Raw genomic sequence first — 21023 nt, forward strand, 5'->3', positions numbered from 1 at the left:
AGTAGTAGTAGGTAGTTGGCTCGAATAAAAACTACCGCCACCCACACCCATTGAGTTTTAACGGATCAGTGAGGCAACTTCACTGACTTCTTTTACTAGCCACAAACACACAATCTGGAATACAAATTTTAAAACAGAGAGAGAAAAGAAAAAGACCCACACCTAATCTGGAAAAACCCTCTAAAAAATGGTTGTTACGGCATTACAAATAGACATTCGAAATAGCTGACGTATGGACAGAAAGTTTGAACCCTAATTCGATACAAGAACAAAAGCCAAGTTAACTAGTGAAATAAAAATGCTTTACAATGCAATAACTAGAATTAACATACTGATATCGTAGACTATAATATATGACTGTCTGGGCATATTTTAGGACACAGATTGAATGTTCAAGGCAGATCAATCCGCTACTTTTCATTATTTGGATTTTTTTTTTATTGCTTGGTGTACCTTAAATATCTGTTGCTATGTACGTAGCTAGTACTTTAATGAGCGAGCTAGGTTTTCCTAACTTGTGTATATTCTGTTACATAATATAGCGCTTTTCAGAATACCATCCGAATTCCCAGGCAAGTTCATCCTGTCCCTTGTAAAGTTCCATCCCTAAACCCATGCATTTATGTTTCCCGCCCATACATATTATACTCTGCCAGGGTGAAGGATCATCGCTATTCATATTATTCAGAAACCATGTTGTCGGAGAGGGAGGGGACAAAACTAACTCCTGTTTTAGGTTCCTACAGCTACGTTGATTCAACAAAAGGATGATACGCACACCAGGTAACTTGAGACAGGCTGATGTACTACAACCATGCAAAGAAAAATGTTAACATTAAAAGCATTCACATTTTTTATATAAAAAAGTAACTATCTCGTTCTTTTATTAAAAAGATATGTGAAACCTATTACGCCACTGTCTGACGTTTATGGCGCAGGTAACAAATCTCAGGTGATGCCGAACCTTGGCGATTGTAATCTGAATTTGAATCTGACTGCTTTATCAAGGACGTCTGATAAGATATAACGCGGTATTAACAATTAATTATAGGTTTCTGAGAATTGAAAATTTGCGTAAACTATAATTTATAATTTATGAGAAACCAGTTTTTCATTTGCATAATCCGTAATGACCATGTACATGACGACCTAAAATGTTTAGTGTGCGACAAACAATGGAAAGAAATGTTTTATTTAACGACGCACTCAACACATTTTATTTACGGTTATATGGCGTCAGACATATGGTTAAGGACCACACAGATTTTGAGAGGAAACCCGCTGTCGCCACTACATGGGCTACTCTTTCCGATTAGCAGCAAGGGATCTTTTATTTGCGCTTCCCACAGGCAGGATAGCACAAACCATGGCCTTTGTTGAAACAGTTATGGATCACTGGTCGGTGCAAGTGGTTTACACCTACCCATTGAGCCTTGCGGAGCACTCACTCAAGGTTTGGAGTCGATATCTGGATTAAAAATCCTATGCCTCGACTGGGATCCGATGGCCTAACTACGACGCCACCGAGGCCGGTCGACAAACAATGATTACACAAACCTAGACTTGCTTGAACGACGCGTGAACAAAGCTATCGGTCTCGCAATTTTAAGAAGCCTGAATGAAACTGCTGCTGAACATAGACACGGATCTAGGATTTTTCTAAAGCAAGGAGTCTGTAACATTAATAATTTGTAGTTCGGTAATACTAATTAGACACAAGACTCTCTCCCCTTAAGAAAAGGTAAAATTAATTACCTGATCAAAAATTGAACAGTTGATTAGAAACAAGACTCTCCCACCTTATACAAAGGTAACATTAATGACATGATAAAAATTGAAGTGGGGTGGAGGGGTGGTGGTGTTTGCGGAATATCCTTTGCGCCTCTGCCTATATCTGGTCTGGTACAGAAGTTTATATTAAAAAATGTCTATCTCGGCCAAGTTCAGTTCAGCCAGCTAGCGTTTCGCTAACGTTAGCGAACTATTAAGTTGGTTCTCAACGTGAAGCGCATAAACCGGTCTGGCGGACGATTTTTTTTTTTTAGCTCGGCCTGGCTGAACGCAGTCCAGGACTCCGTTCCATGAAAGGATCGTAGCTACGATTGATTATAGTGATTTGAAACTGCGCCGAAACATGTAAACTTTACAACCGTTTCACAAAGCAACCACATGATGATCTTGTTTAACCAACAATTCGCAACATCTCTGATGTCAGATGATATCGGAAATCAGCGAATAATCACCCAATGCATAATTCATGAGAGTTCATCTGAAAGTCATAAGTAACCTAAACAAACCAAACATATTAATTTTCTCTATTGTAAAATGTCATAGTAAACTAATAAGACAACAGTTATGTCGTCCGATGGACTACCTATCGCAAGAACACGTTCGTTACGACAGCAGCGATGGTAATAGTAGAATAATATATTCGTTTTATGAAGAGGTAATTATAAAACTCTAACACATGCATTCCCTAACAAGTGCCCCTTTAAGAAAACTGATACAGAAATACTCAGTAAATAAGAAACACACACACACACACACACACACACACACACACACACACACACACACACACACACATATACACACATACACACACATATACACACATACACACATACACATACACACACATACACACACACACATACACACACATACACACACATATACACACACATATACACACACACACATACACACACATACACACACACAGACACACACACACACACATACACATACACACACATACACACACATACACACATATACATACACACACACATACACATACACACACATACACATATACACACATATACACACACATACACACACACACATACACACACATACACACACACATACACACACATACACACATACACATACACACATGCACACACACACATACACACATACACATACACACACATACACACATATACACATACACACATACACACACATACACACACACATACATACACATACACACACATACACATACACACACATACACACATACACACATATACACATATACACACACATACACACATATACACACATGCACACACATACACACACACATATACACACATACACATACACACATACATACACACACATACACACACACACATACACACATATACACATACACATACACACACATACACACATACACACACAAATACACACACATACATACACATACACACACATACACACACATACATACACACATACACACACACACATACACATACACACACACACACACACATACATAAATACAAACACACACAACCCCCCACAAAGAATGAATTGTAACATCCAGTGTTCCTTTAGGAAGACTGATATGGACATATTCAGCAACATATAATAAAAAAAGATACGAAAGTAACATCTGCATTCTATATGTCCCTTAAAGAAATCTGATATAGAAATACTCAGTAAATGGAAACTACAACTGGAAGCGGATGACGTAGAAGCCACACCACGCGTGTGTTGAATACCCACTGATCAGTGAGACGGAAAGTGGTACGGACGGTTACTTACTTCAAACTGAATCTGAAGCAACTCCCAACGGAGTAAGTAGGATGATGGCGGCGTGTTGCCAACTGCATAATAATGTTCTGACTGTGCTAATTGCCCGTGTCCCACTGCTGGCGTCCGTATCACATGTCTGTGCTGCGGAGGCAGAGGGTACATGTCATCATGATGTGCTGCAGGTTATTATCAGTTTTTATTTCACTGAATGCAATTTTATATGCACACATTATACATAGAGGAGAACAAGAACAGAATGCTGTTTTTTTTATGATGAGGGTATTGGGTGGCATAAATATGGTAATGTGGCGTGTGTATATATTGTGTGTTGTGTTTGCGTAATGTGTATATATGTATGCATGTATGTGAGTTTATGGTGTGTGTCTGTGTGTGTGTTGTGCGGTGTATATGTCTGTGTGTGGTGTGTGTGTGTTTGTAATGTGTGTATGTGTATGTATGTATGTGTAATGCATGTGTGTAATGTGTGTGTATGTGTGTTTGTGTGTTTGTGTGTGTGTGTGTTTGTTTGTTTGTTTGTTTGTTTGTTTGTGTGTGTGTGTGTAATATGTGTGTATGTAATGTGTGTATAATGTGTTTGTATGTATGTGTGTGTGTATGTGCGTGTGTGTAATGTGTTTATGTGTATGTATGTGTACGTGTGTGTTTGTGTGTATGTGTATATGTGTGTGAATGTGTATGTGTGTATGTGTATGCGTATGTGTGTGTGTCTTGTGTGGGTGTGTCAACGTCGACATTTACGTGTTCACTGGTGCATGAATGTACAGGGGTGGAACTTGGGAAACTAGTGGCGAGTATGGTTCAGCGACGAGTCACGTTTCCTTCTACAGCGACGTGATGGACGACAACGTGTTTACAGACGCCGCAATGAACGTTTTGCCAACAACTGCGTCGCCCAAGTTGACAGATTCGGTGGAGGGAGTGTCATGATGTGGGGAGCCATCTCATACACCGGCAGAAGTGAACTTGTGTCGTACAAGGCAACCTGACAGCTGTACGCTACCGGGGTGAAATTCTTCGCCGTCACATGCTTCCCATTTTGGATCGACAGAGAGAGCTCTTTCGGCAGAACAATGCCAGGCCGCATACGGCACGTGTAACAATGCATTTCCTACAAAATGATAACATTAATGTGCTGCCATGGCCATCAAGATCGCCAGATCTCAACCCCATTGAACATATATGGGACGAACTGGACAGGCATGTACGCCAGCGTGACCCGGAGCCTCAAACGCTTCCGCAACTGTCAAATGCACTGCAGGAAGAATGGGCTAGGATTCCATGTGCCCGGATTCAGAGACTCATTCAGTCTATGCCAAGGAGATATCGCGCAGTGATTGCTGCTGCTGGTGGCCACATAAAGTACTGATTTCAGCGCCATCGTGTTTGGTTACGAAAACGCCTCCACTGCCGTCAGTCCATAGCAAGAACATTGTCACATACTCATGTCCAATTTGACTGTGATACATACAAAAAAATATGTCCGTTTGTCCGTTTGGTCGATTTGCACAAAAGTTAATTTTGTTTAACGACACCACTAGAGCACGTCAATTTATTAATCATGAGCTAATGGAAGTAAACATTTGGTATTTTGACTTCAGAGGAATCCGGTTACATTTATTTTATTAGCAGCCAGTGAACTTTTACATGCTCTTTACCAGAGACATGACAGCACATACCATGGTCTTTGATATACTAGTCACGGGGGACTGGTTAAGATGGCAAAAACGCAATCAGAGAATGAATCCACCGAGGAAGTTCGATTCCGCACACACTAAGGCAAGCGCTCTACCGACTGAGCTAGGAAACGTTTAAATTCATTGACTACGAGTATGCTCGTACAAGATTCATTGTTGCACATGTATGACACTGTTGACACATTTAATGTCTTCTGGTCGTTGTTGGTCATCGCTTGTTTGTCTTGCTTGTCAAGCAAAGCGAGAGAAAGACTTACGTTTTTATTATGCAAAATGTGGCGCCAGTTTAGTAGACAAATTATGATAAAAGTAAAAAGTTCAAAACAGGCTCACAAATAAGATTTTGCCGTCCGACACCATATAACCATAATTAAAATTCATATTTTATTTCTTTCCTTTCCTTTTCATTCATTCATTCATTCTTTGTCTGTTTGTTTGTTTGACTGTTTGTTTCTTTCGGAGAACGGGTGTGCAGTTTCTTCGTGAATTGAAACCGTATCACAAAGCCTTGAGAGAATAAACATGTATAGTACAGTAGGCCTACTAAATGAAATTCGAAGCCTTAAAGCCACTGAACCTAGTTATTAGACATTGTCAAATATTCAGCTAGTACAAATGTGTTCACCTTTAATTATACAGTACTTACAATGTTTTTTTTTATATTTTAAATTTGAGGACATTCAGTGTTTGAATGAGCTTAAACTACATTTCATGCGAAACAGGTCAGGTACGTAAACAGAGTGTGCATCTTTAAATGGATGAAACATGTTCAAACATTGATGTTGCATATTTTAATTGGAAGGTGCTTGCCAAGTAATTTACATTGTTTTATAACCCTTGTTTAAAAAAAAAAGTATTGTGGAAAATCATTAATAAATGTATGCTGATATACGTTATCAGTTATATCTTTAGGCGAATAACAAAACCAAAACAAAATACACCTACCTACACCACAACACTAACAAAACCCCATACTCATAACACAAGACGACCAAACCATGTCTAACATTTAAACTTCATACAAAAATTCCAGTATACAAGGGCTTACAAATATTTGGTTCATTTTCTGCTACACCTATACACCTATACACCTATAGCATATTATAGGTATTACACAGCACAAATAGATTTAATAGGTCTGTATTATAACCTTAAAATATATTTCATTCTTGTAACAAGAAAATATTCACCGCCACATAGACGAAAAAACGACGATGTTAGGATACGGTTATCGCGATTGTGGTGGATGTAATGAAGCGAGCTTTCCCATGAATACGTTTTAACATAAATCACGAAAACACATCACGACCGGTCGTCATCTGTTATTGAGAACATAGACACAGTTCATCGACTTTTTAAAGATGAAGTCTTCCGAGTAGATAGTATTATTTATAGTTGAAAACAAAAAGGAGAAAGACAAATTATCGTCGGTTGTTACTAGATTCCAAACAACCGAAGCGAGAGAAAAGAAAAATCGTCTTTTGTACATTAAGTTCTAAACCAATGGAGGACCCAGAGCTCGGGACAGGTGAGACTCTCGGTCCCCTTCTTGTCCATCCCTTTCTTGCCGATCTCCTTGTCGATCTCCTTGTCGATCCCCTTCTTGTCGATCTCCTTGTCGACCCCCTTCTTGTCAATCCCCTTCTTGTCATCCACTTACTTTAAAATATTTTGATAAAATTTAATTTTGATAAAAAACCCATCAAAAAGTATGGGCACTATCTAAGAAATAAACAAGATGCCATTTAAACACTACACATTTACTGCTATCTTCCACTAAGAAGTGACGGAATCAAAAGGAAGTCAAAGAGATCCCGTGACTCGGCCAACCGATTAAGTTTCTATTTTAATTATATTTTTGGTTTTTAAAAATTCATCATTCACAATATTCAACACTAAATTGTCTAAAAAATATGTTTCTAAGCTTCTTTATTTCAAAACTTTCCGGGAGCATGCCCCCGAACCCCCTACAAAACTAGCTCATTTTGGGAGCTCGACTCATTTCCCTTCGACAAACTCAAATTGCCCTTTTAAGAATTTTATGACTCCCACTTTTACAAAGTCATGGATCCACCCCTGCTAAGATTTAGCGGATTTCAAGATTGGGGTTTTGTCTCCTTCCTGTTGTCATCCAGCAGTCCTGACCGGACTTAGCCTGACATAACTAGTTGGGGGAAGGAAGTTTTAAAATATAATTATATTACACAAAAACATAAGGCGCCGAATTTACAGTACCTGTTTATGTCTTACACGCGTGAAACTACATTAAACAGGCACACTTAAGAAAAACAGGCATGGTAAATTCGGCGCTATGTCTACTCTATCTAGACAAGGCACAGTTAATCTGAATGTTTATTAACATGCACATTCTGAACAAGCTGTGATTGCGCACGCCTGTCTTGGGCGAATGTTCTGACCACTGCCAGCTCGTTCGTCTGAGACGTTAATATGAAAAAGACACTCTCGTATAAATGTGGAAGCAACAACTCCTCTCTCTCTCTCTCTCCCATCCCCCCCCTTCCCGGTTTCCACCCCCCCCCCTTCCCGGTTTCCTCCCTAGTTACGGCCTGAGTCCTGCCTCCGCTACTGGAAACAACCGATGCAAAAAAGTATTAGATGTCAACAGCTTTAACCATTATATTGTTTCCCAGTGAGTAGTTCACAGCAGATATTATTTGCAAACAACAACGGGCCAGGCGCTGGTCAAGCGACGTTATTGGCAGGATCAATTGATGCCACACAACACTGGCGGGTCTTTTGAAAGCACCGAAATGTGTTCACGCTGGCTTGACCATATGATGAGACAGACACCCACTGACAAAACGATTGGCTTCCCGCTAACTTCTCCAAGTCATTATCTTGTTTTCTTCAAAGTACACGATACGTTATCTTGTAAACCTGCTGTAAGTGATTTTTCTTTCAGATATGACAATAAAAGTGCATTTCTACAGATTTGCTTGTGATACTGTATACATCGGCAGAGAGGTTAAGTATGGGTAGTTAGATAGAGTGAAAGAGAAACAGATGGAAATAGATAATATATAGAGAGAAAGAAACACAAAAAGAAAAAAAGAAAGACATAAAAAAGCATGTATGGGAAACATGATGGTAACTTTGAGAGAAAGAGGCACCGACATATCTAGATAGATAAATAAATATATCTATCTATCTAGATCTATCTAGATATTTATCTATCTATCTAGATCTTTCTGTATATATACTCTTCAATAAAAGTAGGGGAACCTGAAGTATTAATGTTAATATCAACTATTAGACCAAACATAAGTTTTAACCACAGACATCCTAGTAAAGAACGTTCAGGTCTGTTTATCAACACACCGAAACACATTCCATAGTTTGCACGTGCATCACGCAGTTGCCCCGTACACGTGCGTGGGGTGTTATTCTCGATTTTGACCATTTCCAGGAAGGTCGATTAATCACTATGGAACATTATTTCTGTCAATCCTTTTCATTCTGTTGATCATACAGTTGTTATTGTTTTGTTTTTAGTCATTTTTATTTTTTGAATTTGCGATTTACTAATAAAAAACCCCGTCAACTTTCAAATTTCACTTCTGACCCCAATCGTCCTTCAAGATCTTTGGTGGTCATAAAACCTACTGTAATACTGAACTTCCTGTTGTAATGTTTGCCCAATTAATAAACTATTATGTTATAACCATTCCCCACAGATAAATAAGCTTACAATTTTGGCACTTGTAAATTTTTATTAGAGTTCCCCTACTTATTTTGAAGAGTATATATATATATATATATTTCTTACACACCCGTTGGTGAGAAGACCATGCGTTATTTTTGATAACAAATGATTGTTTACACATGTACGTGTGTTAACAATTACAACACATACAACTGGTTGCTCCTAGATGATGACCAGGTTACCAGTGCCATACATCCAATGAAAACCTACACGATGGAAATCGATTACATGGTGACGTATAGTTAACCTAACAATTATGGGTCTGTGACGCGTACGTTAGCTACAAGAGCAACGACTGTAAATATTTTTTAGTCGAAAAAGATGTTAAAATTTGCTTGAAACCTGGTTTTTGAGGATATGTAAGAAATAGAATAATACATTCGTGTCCGTTAGAAAGAAAGAAAGAAGTGTTTTATTTAACGACGCACTCAACACATTTTATTTACGGTTATATGGCGTCAGACATATGGTTAAGGACCACACAGATTTGTTTAGAGGAAACCCGCTGTCGCCACATAGGCTACTCTTTTACGACAGGCAGCAAGGGATCTTTTATTTGCGCTTCCCACAGGCAGGATAGCACAAACCATGGCCTTTGTTGAACCAGTTATGGATCACTGGTCGGTGCAAGTGGTTTACACCTACCCATTGAGCCTTGCGGAGCACTCACTCAGGGTTTGGAGTCGGTATCTGGATTAAAAATTCCATGCCTCGACTGGGATCCGAACCCAGTACCTACCAGCCTGTAGACCGATGGCCTGCCACGACACCACCGAGGCCGGTCGTGTCCGTTAGATACCATTTATCTCACAACTCGTTGCTCAAAAACGTATCAAACTCGCTTTCTCTCGTTAGATACATTTTAAAATAACTCGTTGTGAGATAAATGGTATATAACGGCCACTCATGTATTATTCTCCAAATATAGATAGATAGATAGATGCATAGATGCATAGATAGACAAATATATAAAGTTTGTTTTGTTTAACGACACCACAAGAGCACATTGATATATTAATCATCGGCTATTGGAAGGCATACATGTGATAATTATGACATAGTCTTTGAGGAAACCCGCTATATTTTTCTATTGGTAACAAGGGATCTTTTATATGCACGTTCTTACAGACAGAATAGCACATACCACGGCCCTTAATATAACAGTCGTGGTGCACTGGTTGTGACTGGAAGAATCCAGTCAGAGAATGGGTCCACTTAGGCGATTCGATCCTAAGACACAAGCCCCACAGTCTAGCCCTCTCCCAGATTAACTGGATCCCTCCGATAGATAGGCAGATAGATGAAGAATGTGTTTGCGTACGTGTGTGTGTGATAAAGATAATGAGAGAGAGAGCGAGAGAGAGAGAGAGAGAGAGAGAGAGAGAGAGAGAGAGAGAGAGAGAGAGAGAGAGAGAGAGAGAGAGAATACTGCCAAATAGCTATTATTCTACAGTATTCGTCCATTCCACTAATACCCACTAAACAATAGCTTGATTAAAATAGCACCATCTCGCTGTTTAGATATTCACAAAGCAAACGGCCACAAGAGTTCTCTTGAACTAATACTATACAAAGATAGAGAAACCTGGAATGATCCCTTGTTAGTGAATATGACAGTCAGCCTCAAGTTCAGCCAGCGAACGTTTTACTAACGTTCACGAACTGTTTGATTGGTTCCCGACGTGACAATTTGGTTTATCGTCAAGCGCATAAACCAGTCTAGTGGACGTTTTTATGTTCGGTCTGGCTGAACTCTACCCAGGACTGAAAGATGACTTGATCATAGACACTGCTGTGGATCGAGGTGCGGCACAAGAAGAACTAGTTCGAAGTAATATCACTGGCGAGCACTCCGCCCACGATTTAGTAAACAGCCACATAGTACTTCCAGTAAAGTTAAAAGAAACGCATCACAGAGTAGTAATGTACAATATGACATTATATCCTACATTATTCGGTCTTTGCTTTCCTCTGTTAGCAACATCTAAATAATTATCTTTAGAGGTGTCTTCCTTCTTCGTTTTTGCGCTCCTTTCCTATTTTCCATCAATCTCGTCTATCGGCGATTTCTTCTACTGGCTCCAACCTCTTTTGAATCTTTAAAGGTATGATTCGTGTTATGTAAACATTACAGTGCAGGGTTATCTGCCTCCTACATTAAACACGTTTTGTCTCTTTTACACACGCATCGGATATAGACAGGCAATGCATGTTTTAATTTGACATAGTAATTGTACATAGACTCTTCAGCGTTAGCTTCAGATTACTCTTGCGGTTTTAATCTATATACATTTATTGATATAATTAGATACATAATAGATATATCAATAATAGATGCGTATCGTGATGACAATTGAGAACATGGCATAATTATTTGATGTTATGTGCAATAACTAGAAAACGGAAATGATACTGACACATGACACCAGAGCCGGTTTAAAGATCCGCGGGGTTGTAGCACAAATAACAGCGGACCTCCTTCCCAGGATACATATTTTGCCAATCCCTCGGAGAGAGGGAAAAAATTACCTGGGGGAAATAAATGTACACATCATAGAGGGGCCCCCTGAAGCGCGGGGGCCGTAGCACGTGCTACATGTGCTACAAGGATAAAACCGTTTCTCCATGACACATGAAGCTAGCAATACAATACCGTTATCCAGGCCCAGACTTAAGAACCGGGAATTCAGATTTATAAGCAGGAGCTCATGGTAGATGTGATTTAGTGTTGGTTATGATTGTCATTTAGTAATGTGATGATTGTAATAATATATATTTCACTTCCCAGGATTACTGATGATGCACTAACTAAATCCACAATCTCTCTAACAAAATACCAAGTAACAGAAACATGTGAGTGAGTAACCTGATATATATTTTATATTTTATGAAATACATTAATAGTTTGCCGACGTTTTTCAAATTCGCCCATTTATTTTCATTTCATATAAGAATAGTATGTGTGAAACATAAAGCATTATTTTTGATCATGGATTTGGCTGCGTAAGGCCAACGCCTAGTGACCTGACAAAAAGGATGTTTCATTTTCGTATTATATTTTACTTTCGGAAAGTATTCTCGTCTCATTAGTGTCATATTGCTCCCATTCTCCTATATAAACTTCTTAAAGGATATTTGGTCGAATTCCGGTATCAGATATCACCCACAAGATCTTCTGATATTGAATACACACCAGCAGAGTGAAAAGATCTTTTACAATACTAAACTTATCCGAATAATGGTGCATAATGGAGTGGCGGGGCAGGCGATCAAATGGCCGGCACACAGTGTTTCAGCGTACGACACAAGACGTGTGCAGACGACAGACCACACATTGCGCGCGCTGGAAGGACATCTCATCTGGCTCAGTCTGGACGTCCACAAAAGATTAAGTTAAACATAATGAACTGATCTGATTTGGCGCACTGCCAATCTACCAAAGACAGAACAATAAAGTGTAGTTTTCTAACAAAAATTCGAACCTTAAAATGTTCTGTAATTATGTCATAGACACCACGTTTCATTGAGACGAGTTTGAAGAAGAGACGAAAATAATTGGCAATAAAAAAAAGATTGATAGGAAATTGTGAAAAGGTAAAAGATAATGCCACGTATTAATGTTACACCTGTTTTAGTATGAAAGTCCATTTAGCAGTTTCTCTTACTTGCCTTTTGTGAAACATAGCCTCTTTATTTCATAGATATTCTTTTTAATACGGCACTGAATGTGACAGGCATATGGAAGTGCAAATAAACAATGATATATATTCATGGTCATATATTTTTAGTATTTATACATGATGAGTATGCCTTTTTTGCTGGTTTGTTGTTTTTGTTGCATTTTGTTTATTTTGTTAATGGAAACACTTTTCGTTTTTATATTTAACACACCACAATACAAATATTAGAATATGACATATATGCACGTACATTAATATTTTCTGAATGGTTATTATTTTTATATCAACAATGCTTCACTATAATCGACTAAGAAGCCAGTTGTTATTTGAAAAAGCTGAGGTGTGACAGGTACGAGATCAGTTGATGCTGAATGGTCTGGCGTCAGCGGGATCCCTCTCTTTAGTAATCCGCTCTAGTAGTAACCTGAACGACAAACCCATTACCACAGTCAAAATTCGTATCTAAAGTTTAAAAAGTTTAAAGTTTTTTAAGACACCACTGGAGCACATTGATATATTAATCATCAGCTATTGGATATGAAACATTTGTTAATTTTGAAACATAGTTTTAGAGCGGAAACCCTCTACGTTTTTCCATTAAGCACCATCCTACAGACAGGATAGCACATACCACGGTATTTGATATACCAGTCGTCGAGCTCTGGCTGGAACGAAAATAGCCCAATGGGCCCATCGACGGGGATCGATCTCAAACCAACCGCGCATCAAGCGAGCGCTTTACCACTAGGCTACGTCCGGCCCCTTTTAAGAAGAGAAGGTAGTTATTCACTTTAGGTGAACTTGGCGCTAAGATCGCTTCGTAAAACGGGGCCCTGAACTACTAAACCATTACTATAATCAAAATTCGTATTTCTGCACGAAGCAGACCCAAAGGGAGGTTTTGACAAGTTCATGATTGTTACCAGGAATACAGCCAAGTCCTTTGCAATTGTCTATTGGTAGATACAGAAATGCTGAAAGATTTCAAAGAATATGTACACTCTGTAAGAAAGGTGAAATACAAGATGAGTATTACTTTATTCTCCAATGTCTAAGATTCAATAATCAAAGAACTAAAAGAACATTTTTACAAAAGATGTCCAAGTATTTTCAAGCTTATTCAACTTTTAGGGTAATATTAAAGAACTTAATGACCTTAGGAAATATTTAGTACGAGCAAAAAATGTAAGAAATAAATTATTGCAATACATTATATAATGTTAGTATTGCCGTACAATACAGAACCTGTATTTCTTGTTATACTAAATAATGACATACATGCATATCTAATTATGATATAAGACAGTAAAACTGTGGTATGTTGTATTGGTTATTTTAAATTTATGGTTTTAATAAGGTGAGTTGCTTTCCTCTATTATCCTGTACAGTATTGCGTATCTCTTTGTGTACTATATGTTTCTGTTTGTATAATGCCGACAAGTTGTTAAAACTTAAAGTGACAGATCTTAGTTTTTAAATATGGCATATTTGTCACTATTAGAGCTCTTTATGATAACTGAAATCAAACATTATTTGTATTTTATTGTTTAGATTATCCATTTCCGTACATCCGAAGTGTTTCTTGTCATCCTGGTGTTTTTAATACCACAAAATGCATTTGTTTCATATTTTTAAACACGTCAGTGCGTCTGAAAAGTAATGGATATGGATTCGAGTATTTCCCCATTTCAAACTCACAGACTCTTGTTTCATTCTGTTGTAACTGTATCCTAATATATTGCAGGTTTGTAGATTAACTAAACTTAGTGTCCATTGTCACGGACTAAAACTAGGGTCTGCGACTTTAAAACATTGAACATGACCTTGATATAGAGACAACCACTCCCAGGACCATATATAGATCCGTCCTGATCTATGTGCAGGAGGACTGCCACTTTAAAGCAATGCACATGACCTTGATATAGAGACAACCACTCCCAGGACCATATATAGATCCGTCCTGATCTGTGTGCAGGAGGACTGCCACTTTAAAGCAATGAACATGACCTTGATATAGAGACAACCACTCCCAGGACCATATATAGATCCGTCCTGATCTGTGTGCAGGAGGACTGCCACTTTAAAGCAATGAACATGACCTTGATATAGAGACAACCACTCCCAGGACCATATATAGATCCGTCCTGATCTATGTGCAGGAGGACTGCCACTTTAAAGCAATGAACATGACCTTGATATAGAGACCACTCCCAGGACCATATATAGATCCGTCCTGATCTGTGTGCAGGAGGACTGCCACTTTAAAGCAATGAACATGACCGTAAAAGGACATTCCTGAGTTTGCTGCATTGTAAGATGTTTCCGACTAATAAAATATTTCTGTGAATAAACTTAAATATTAAATATATTTTCTTGTTTAGAATATCAGTGTCTGTATTTTCAATGTGTTTCTGGTCGTCTTAATATTTGTAAGAAGCCCAATCTGGATTTTGTCTTCAATAATTTCGTACGTATGAAAAACAAATATTTTAGGAAATAAAATTAAATTTAACCTAGTACAAATATTAAAACGATCAGAAACACGTTTAATATACAAACACTAATATTTTATGCAGAAAAATATATTTGACATGTAATTACAACCGTGAAAAAGTATCTGTTAGTCGATAACGTCTAAAAATAGCAGCAAACTCAAGAATGTCTCTTTAATATAGAGACAACTACTCCCAGAATGATATATAGATCCGTCCTGATCTATGTGCAGGAGGACTGCCACTTTCAAAACTGGTTCCAACCATTAACCATTTCCCTAAATAAAACACCCAGGCAGCTAAGGCGCATGCCAAGAACTACGTGATTGAACACCAGCAGGATATGCGCATGGAAATAACATCAGTATCAACATCATCGATTTATGATAATTTCTCTGTAACAATATTGCAATCAAATTGGAATCTTATTCCAATGCGAAGACAACGTTACCCAGTTGCCAACACTTCTACAGTTATGTGAGCACTAAACGCGCAGATATAAAATTGTCGGTTTGATCTAAAAACACCTGGAAATGATTAAGCTCGTGTTTCATAGTTATCAGCATCTTTTGTTACATATAATTAACTTGGCAATAAACTGACTTGGTAGACATTGTATCCGACCCCTACACTTTGAACACGGATTTGCTATATACATGCTAAATCACAAAACGTGATCCAAGAGTCATCGGTGGAGTTACTTTGATACACCTTCCGTTTATCTAACAGTAACCAACACCAGCTTACTATAATACGTTTTGTTTTTCATTAAAGGGACGGTCGCGAGTTTGCGGCCATTGTAACATGTTTCCGACTAACAGTGTCGTTTTGGAGACTATAATTACATATAAACTAAATGTTCTTGTTTAGAATACCAGTGTCTGTATATTCATTGTGATTCCGATATGTATTTTCTCATACGTAAGAAATTATCGAAAGGTAAAATCCGATTTGAGCTAAGTACTAAAAACGTAGGGATAACAACAAACACCTTGTTTACACAGACACTGATTTTTTAAACAAGAAAATATCCTTAATTATGTCATTTTAGTCATCAAAAAGGTTCGTAAACATATTACAATGGCAGCAAACTCAGGATAGTCCCTTTAAGATAATAGAGACGAGATATAGCTCATTAGTAGAGCATTCGCTTGTGGTGCGATGGGTTGCGGGATTCATCGCTCTTCCGTCCCAACCAATACTCCGTGATTGTTACAGCATGGTCCCTGGTTTTTCTATGCGAAAGTGCATAGATAAGATATTTTGCTGTTTTTCTTAAGACGTAAACCATGAGTTTTCCTCTGTTTGTAAAAATGTGTCATAATAACCATTTGTTTGACACCAAATAGTCGTAGCTTAAAATGTGCTGAGGTGTTATTAAACAAATATTCTCTTCCTCAATTTTATTATCATCATTTACCTTCAATAACTCAACGCAAACATCTCCCAAAACAACCCCCATCCCCGCAACCTCCCCAAAAACCTTTCGCCAACTAACGCCAAGAGGGGCTAAACGAGACAAATTTATTTTTAAATTTAATGAATGAGACGTAAGATGTTGCGATACAGACAACACCAACTGTTGGATATTTATGATATATTGTTGTTGGCGTAAACAAATCTCCAGTAAGGACATCCCACTTTTTGTCAATCATCCCGGGCCGTGGATCCCATTCAGCAAGGTTAAATGCGATTTACAAACACGGTAAACGCTGCATTTTGAGATGGAGTATATAGCACTCCTGTCGTCAGTTTTAATAATTTGTACTGTGTATTTGTTCTACGTCAACAATACCTGTTTTGTGCGGAGATGATATCAGTTTCCAGAGTGCAAGCTGTCTGAGGGTCATGTAAGCACATCTGAACGATCTGTCAAGAAGGACTTAATATCGCTTGGGTTGTTTAGTGCGGGTCTCCGTATAAACACCTAATACACACCATGGCTAAGGTTACAGCTACACCGCAGACGCCCATCTATTTGCAAATCGCAAAATGATGGACAAAGTGCATGTTTTTCAAAGACTAGAAACATCATACCGAATCTCCAGGCAATGAAATCCTATATACGAATTGCCAGACAGGCGTAAAGAGAATTATAAATCCCGTCCACTCCAATATCGTGCCTATACACACCCTCCGAGCATGGCAGGGGCTTACTTCGAATAGTGTAAATTATTTAATTCACTGTCTGTATTGTGGTTTTTCTGTAAAAGATACCCTATTAACACGAATCGAACAATATTTGCATGTTTATATTTGAGTTCTTTAAGCAAACACCAGCTGAATTGTATTATTAAAATTTTAAACGAGAGTAAACAAACGATTAAGTCTTAAAGAGCATTGTATATCCACCAGGACTATAATAGTGTATTAAACTTGTTTGCTTTCTCTGCATTTTGTATTTTACAGTCAGTGGGTGTTTTGGTGATTCTATAGACAAAGGTAATCGCAATTATCATATGATAGACGCCCAATAACTGTCTGAACATAGTGTTGATATGTTGTTAAGCAAACGTCCTTTTCTTTACACAGGGAACCATTACTTTGCTAGACGCGGGGTGGGGGAGGGGGTGGGGTCGTGGGGGGTTGGATCTCCTGCTTAAGACGACCCCCCCCCCCCCCGCACTCAATATAAAGTGTATTCACCGCTAAAATATAACTTCCATTTAAATAGTTGCATATGCAAAAAAAACCCAAAACAACCCTGGATCCGCACCTGGTTCGAATGGAGATGGATGTTTTGTTTCAGTGTGTGTAAGTATTCAGGTAGACAAAACAATTACAGCTAAAAGATATCTGCATTATTATCTTACAGTCTCAGATATTTATCGAATCTCCCCAAATTTATTCAATACTGGCCACGTTTTGGCTTATATACTACAACCATCCACAAATCAGGGTGTCTTCATAACTTTGGGGGGGGGGGGGGGGGGGGCGTAGCCCAGTAATAAAGTAGTAAAGCGCGCGCTTGATGCATTGTCGGTTTAGGATCGATCCCCGTTTGTGGCCCCATAGATCTATTTCTCGTTCCAGCCAGTGCTCCACGACTGGTGTAACAAAGACCGTGGTATGTACTATCCTGTCTGTGGAATGGTGCATATAAAAGATCCCTTGCTGCTAATCGAAAAGTGTAGCCCATGAAGTAACGACAGCGGGTTTCCTCTCTCAATATCTGTGTGGTCATTAACCATATGTCCGACGTCATATAACAGTAAATAAAATGTGTTAAATAAAACGTTTCCTTTCTTCATAATTTTGGCTCTATAGATTTGTGAATTCAACTTTTGTGAAAGTAAGGAGCAATCTTTCATAAAGTTTCAAAAGGCAGCTTGCTTGATGACAGCATGTTTTGTCTCTATTGTTATTCGACTGCAAACGACAGTCACTGTCACGTATAATTAACGCTTAATGTACGATTGGCAATCTGTTAGTGCGATTATCTTGTACAGCTTCAACATTCATTTTACTATTTTGTAATTTAAAGTTCCCAAATATGCAGATCGCTTTGATTTATATCTAAACTGAGTCATACGTTTTTCAAGTTGCAGGCACACAATATATTACTAGTGGAAAAAAGTAACTGTGTAACCTAAAAAATCGGATGAAAATAAAACCACTCGATATTTTAGCCTGATGTTTTGTACATGTTACCAGTGAACGCACCGCCACACAATAGCTGGGTCAATGCCGTATTTGCACGTGCAGTTTTGCTTCTGGGACATGAACATGTTTTTCCCATTTTTTTCTCCCAACATGTTACTTTTCAAGTTTTTGTCGACTTTTCAACTGTCGGGTCATTGCATGCCAACCGGGGGTACAGAAAAGCAGGTTATTTCTGTTGAAAATTGTAGCAGAGCAATGCCCAAGCTAAACGAAAATGACCGCCTTCGCGCAATTGGCATGATCCAGGCTGGTATGCGCCATCGCGCTGTCGCTACGCAATTTGGTGTACACATAAACAGTATTCAGGCTTTGTGGAGACGTTATCAACATGTTGGTAATGTCAGAGACCAGCAACGTGCAGGCCGTCCACGCGTGACGTCACGACAGCAGGACAACCACATCAGACTCGTGCACCTCAGGAATCGATTCCAAACGGCAAGTCTGACAGCGCGGACCATTCCTGGATTGCGTGCCATTAATCCCAGAACTGTACGGAATCGATTACGTGAACATGGTATCCGTCCGCGACGCCCGGCTGTCCGTTCAGTTTTGCTAAGACGTCATCGTGTAGCACGTTTGGCTTGGTGTAGAAGACACTTGCACTTTAATCGCCGTGACTGGGCGGGTATACTGTTTACGGACGAGTCCAGGTTTCACTTGGACAGCAGTGACGGCCGTTCAAGAGTGTATCGTCGTGTTGGAGAACGTTTTAGCGACGCCTGTGTTGTGGAGCGACGTGCATTTGGCGGAGGCAGTGTCATGGTTTGGGGTGGCATCACGTCAACTGGACGAACACCTCTTGTGGTCATCGATGGCAATTTGAACGCTGTACGCTACCGTGACGACATTATTCAGGCTCACGTCATCCCATTTGTGCAAGGACAGCAACGTCACATCACGCTTCAGCATGACAATGCTAGACCTCACGTCGCCCGGGTGGTAATGGATTTTCTAGCACAGCAGAACATCGATGTGTTGCAGTGGCCTGCGGTCTCACCCGATCTTGCACCAATCGAGCACGTCTGGGATGAGATGCAACGTCGTGTACGTGCACTGCCTAACCAGCCACTGACGTTGAGAGCGCTTGGTCAGACGTTAGTACAGATCTGGAACGGCATTCCCCAGGCATTCTTCAACAATTTGGTAGGCTCTATGAGGCGACGGTGCCAGGCCTGCATCGACGCAAACGGTGGCCATACGCGTTATTAACTTTGTGAACTGTTTTTTTACACCCCCCCCATGTCTTTCATCCCCAATACCGATGAAATGACGGATGCTGTGACATTTTAAATGAATTGACGTTTTGCTTAATTGCCTAATAAATAATGCTATATGATCATTTTATCGTTTTATGTCTTGAAATTATGTTTTTATCAACATGATAACCATACACAGTTACTTTTTTCCACTAGTAAATAGTTATTTATTCCACCTAAGGTGCGCGGGATTCAAGGATCGAACCCCGTATGACGAACAAGTTGGTTAATAGTATAATAACAGCTTTATATTATTTTATGGTTGCACAACACCATTAATTACTTCATGCAATTCAATACAATTTCAGCAAATATTCTACAATATCGAGTGTGTAACGTGTCTACTATTGGTAACTGCCTTACAAAAAATTAGAAAACGCTGACCATGATAATTTTTAGTTAGCCACCCTCATGCCAGATCACAGCCTATTGTTGCCGTTATACAAGTGTGCAGCATACCACTTGCACAGATGCTACCAGTCAGTTCTAAATATTACAAGTAACTTCAAACCAATTGATTATTTAAATGATACAAAGGTGAACATACTGGTAATCATCAAAGAAACGCATTTCAGAATTTTGTATTATTGTTTTAATGAGAAACTATTTCCTAAAGTGGACTATATTAAACTGCTACAGCAAGTACGACAAAACAAAATTAATGGTGGTGTGGTACCTTCCTTCGCGTCCATCGAAAGTAAAGTAAAGTTTGTTTTATTTAACGACGCCACTGTAGCACACTAATTTTTTTTTTTATCGTATCATCGGCTATTGGACGTCAAACATATGGTCATTCTGACACTGTTTTTTTTTATATAGAGGAAATCCGCTGTCACCACATAGGCTACTCTTTTACGACAGGCAGCAAAGGATCTTTTATTTGCGCTTTCCACAGGCAGGATAGCACAAACCATGGCCTTTGTTGAACC

General features: G+C 38.9%; 1 protein-coding gene across 1 annotated transcript in view; it reads right to left on the reverse strand.

The window, feature by feature from the left end:
- Positions 1-6767: 6767 nt before the first annotated feature.
- LOC121370110 (uncharacterized protein DDB_G0271670-like) overlaps positions 6768-21023 on the reverse strand; it is a gene marked incomplete at its 5' end in the record, with an annotated part of 43442 nt that continues 29186 nt past the window's right edge. Inside the window, one exon of the mRNA XM_041495212.1 lies at positions 6768-6920. Within this exon, the coding sequence (XP_041351146.1) occupies positions 6768-6920 (153 nt within the window). The remainder of the gene's footprint in view (positions 6921-21023) is intronic.

Source organism: Gigantopelta aegis, chromosome 4 (genome assembly GCF_016097555.1).
Source record: "Gigantopelta aegis isolate Gae_Host chromosome 4, Gae_host_genome, whole genome shotgun sequence".
Lineage (NCBI taxonomy): Eukaryota > Metazoa > Mollusca > Gastropoda > Neomphalida > Peltospiridae > Gigantopelta > Gigantopelta aegis.